The following is a 1,185-nucleotide window of genomic DNA, read 5'->3' as shown; positions in this document are numbered from 1 at the left end:
CAATCTCCAACTCCTGGGTTCAAGCGAGTCTCCTGCCTCGGCCTCCCAAGTAGCTGGGACCACAGGTGCCCGCCACAATGCCCGGCTATTTTTTGGTTGCAGCCATCATTGTTGTTTGGTGGGCCCGGGCTGGACTGGAACCCACCAACTCAGGTGTATGTGGCTGGCACGTTAGCTGCTTGAGCCACAGGCGCCGAGTCAAGATTTTCTTTTTAATGCATATAATTTTGCAGACCTAGCTATATGCTCATGAAAGGTTCTATATAGTAACCTATGTCTGAGAGGAATCGATCGTGCTAATTTTGGTGTCCCCATATTCAAAATCTTAGCAACATGGCAAAATATTTAGAAATCTAGAGAAACTTAAGTCAAAAGATACTCAAACTCTATATGAGAGTGCATTCAGTGACAATCAGCTCTTAATAATTGCACTTAGTGTCATCATCATTATGAGCAAACAGCAGAGCAAATGCCTTTCAATCTCTTTAGGACCTCCAACCAGCCTGTTTCAGCCACCTCGTCGTCCCGGCCTTGGCACTGTTGGAAAACCGATTCGACTGTTAGCCAATCATTTTCAGGTTCAGATTCCTAAAATAGATGTGTATCACTATGATGTGGATATTAAACCAGAAAAACGGCCCCGGAGAGTCAACAGGTAAGGATTAGAAAGAGTAGGTTTCTGTATATTTGAGTCCATAAATTTACTTGTTATGTGTGATATTGTTCTCTAAATTCATATAATACATAGGCTTTGTTTTTCTGTAAGATGGTGAGTTTCATAATAGTAAATTTACTGTCTCTCATTGGTTATCCTCTGTAGGTTCTAGCAGAGTGCTGGATACATCGGTCAATCAGTAAATAATTATTTAATGAAAAAGAAAGGTCACTCTTTTATTTATCAAGTGCAACAGAAATTTATAAATTCTTTATAAATGTGTAATTTTTATTCCTGTGGAAGATGGGACTGTCTAGTCACGTTTTATTTTTATTTATTTGAGATGGGGTCTCCCTACATTGCTCAGACTGGTCATGAATTAAATTTTATTATTGAGTGTCGGTTTGGGAGTTGAAAAATATATAAGATCTAAAGATAGAAGAGTCATCTGTGCATATTGAAAAAAGTAAACACACAGGGAAACTCTGGTTATTTCCAGCGTTACCCAAGAGAGGTCTTTTTTTTTTTTT

General features: G+C 38.8%; 1 protein-coding gene across 2 annotated transcripts in view; it reads left to right on the top strand.

Annotated features, from left to right (window-relative positions):
* The first annotated feature begins 211 nt into the window (after nucleotides 1-211).
* The window catches only part of AGO4 (argonaute 4, RISC catalytic component), a 38,324-nt gene continuing 37,350 nt past the window's right edge, over nucleotides 212-1,185 (top strand). Inside the window, exon 1 of one of the 2 annotated variants that reach the window (XM_003788265.3) lies at nucleotides 212-655. In XM_003788265.3, the coding sequence (XP_003788313.3) occupies nucleotides 450-655 (206 nt within the window). In that variant the 5' untranslated portion in view covers nucleotides 212-449. The remainder of the gene's footprint in view (nucleotides 656-1,185) is intronic. The other variant, XM_023512225.1, reaches the window with a different exon arrangement.

This window comes from Otolemur garnettii, unplaced genomic scaffold (genome assembly GCF_000181295.1).
Source record: "Otolemur garnettii isolate 467f Iridium unplaced genomic scaffold, OtoGar3 scaffold00025, whole genome shotgun sequence".
NCBI classification, from domain to species: domain Eukaryota; kingdom Metazoa; phylum Chordata; class Mammalia; order Primates; family Galagidae; genus Otolemur; species Otolemur garnettii.
Note: the sequence above shows the minus strand (reverse complement) of the source record. Positions and strands in the feature narration are given on the sequence as shown.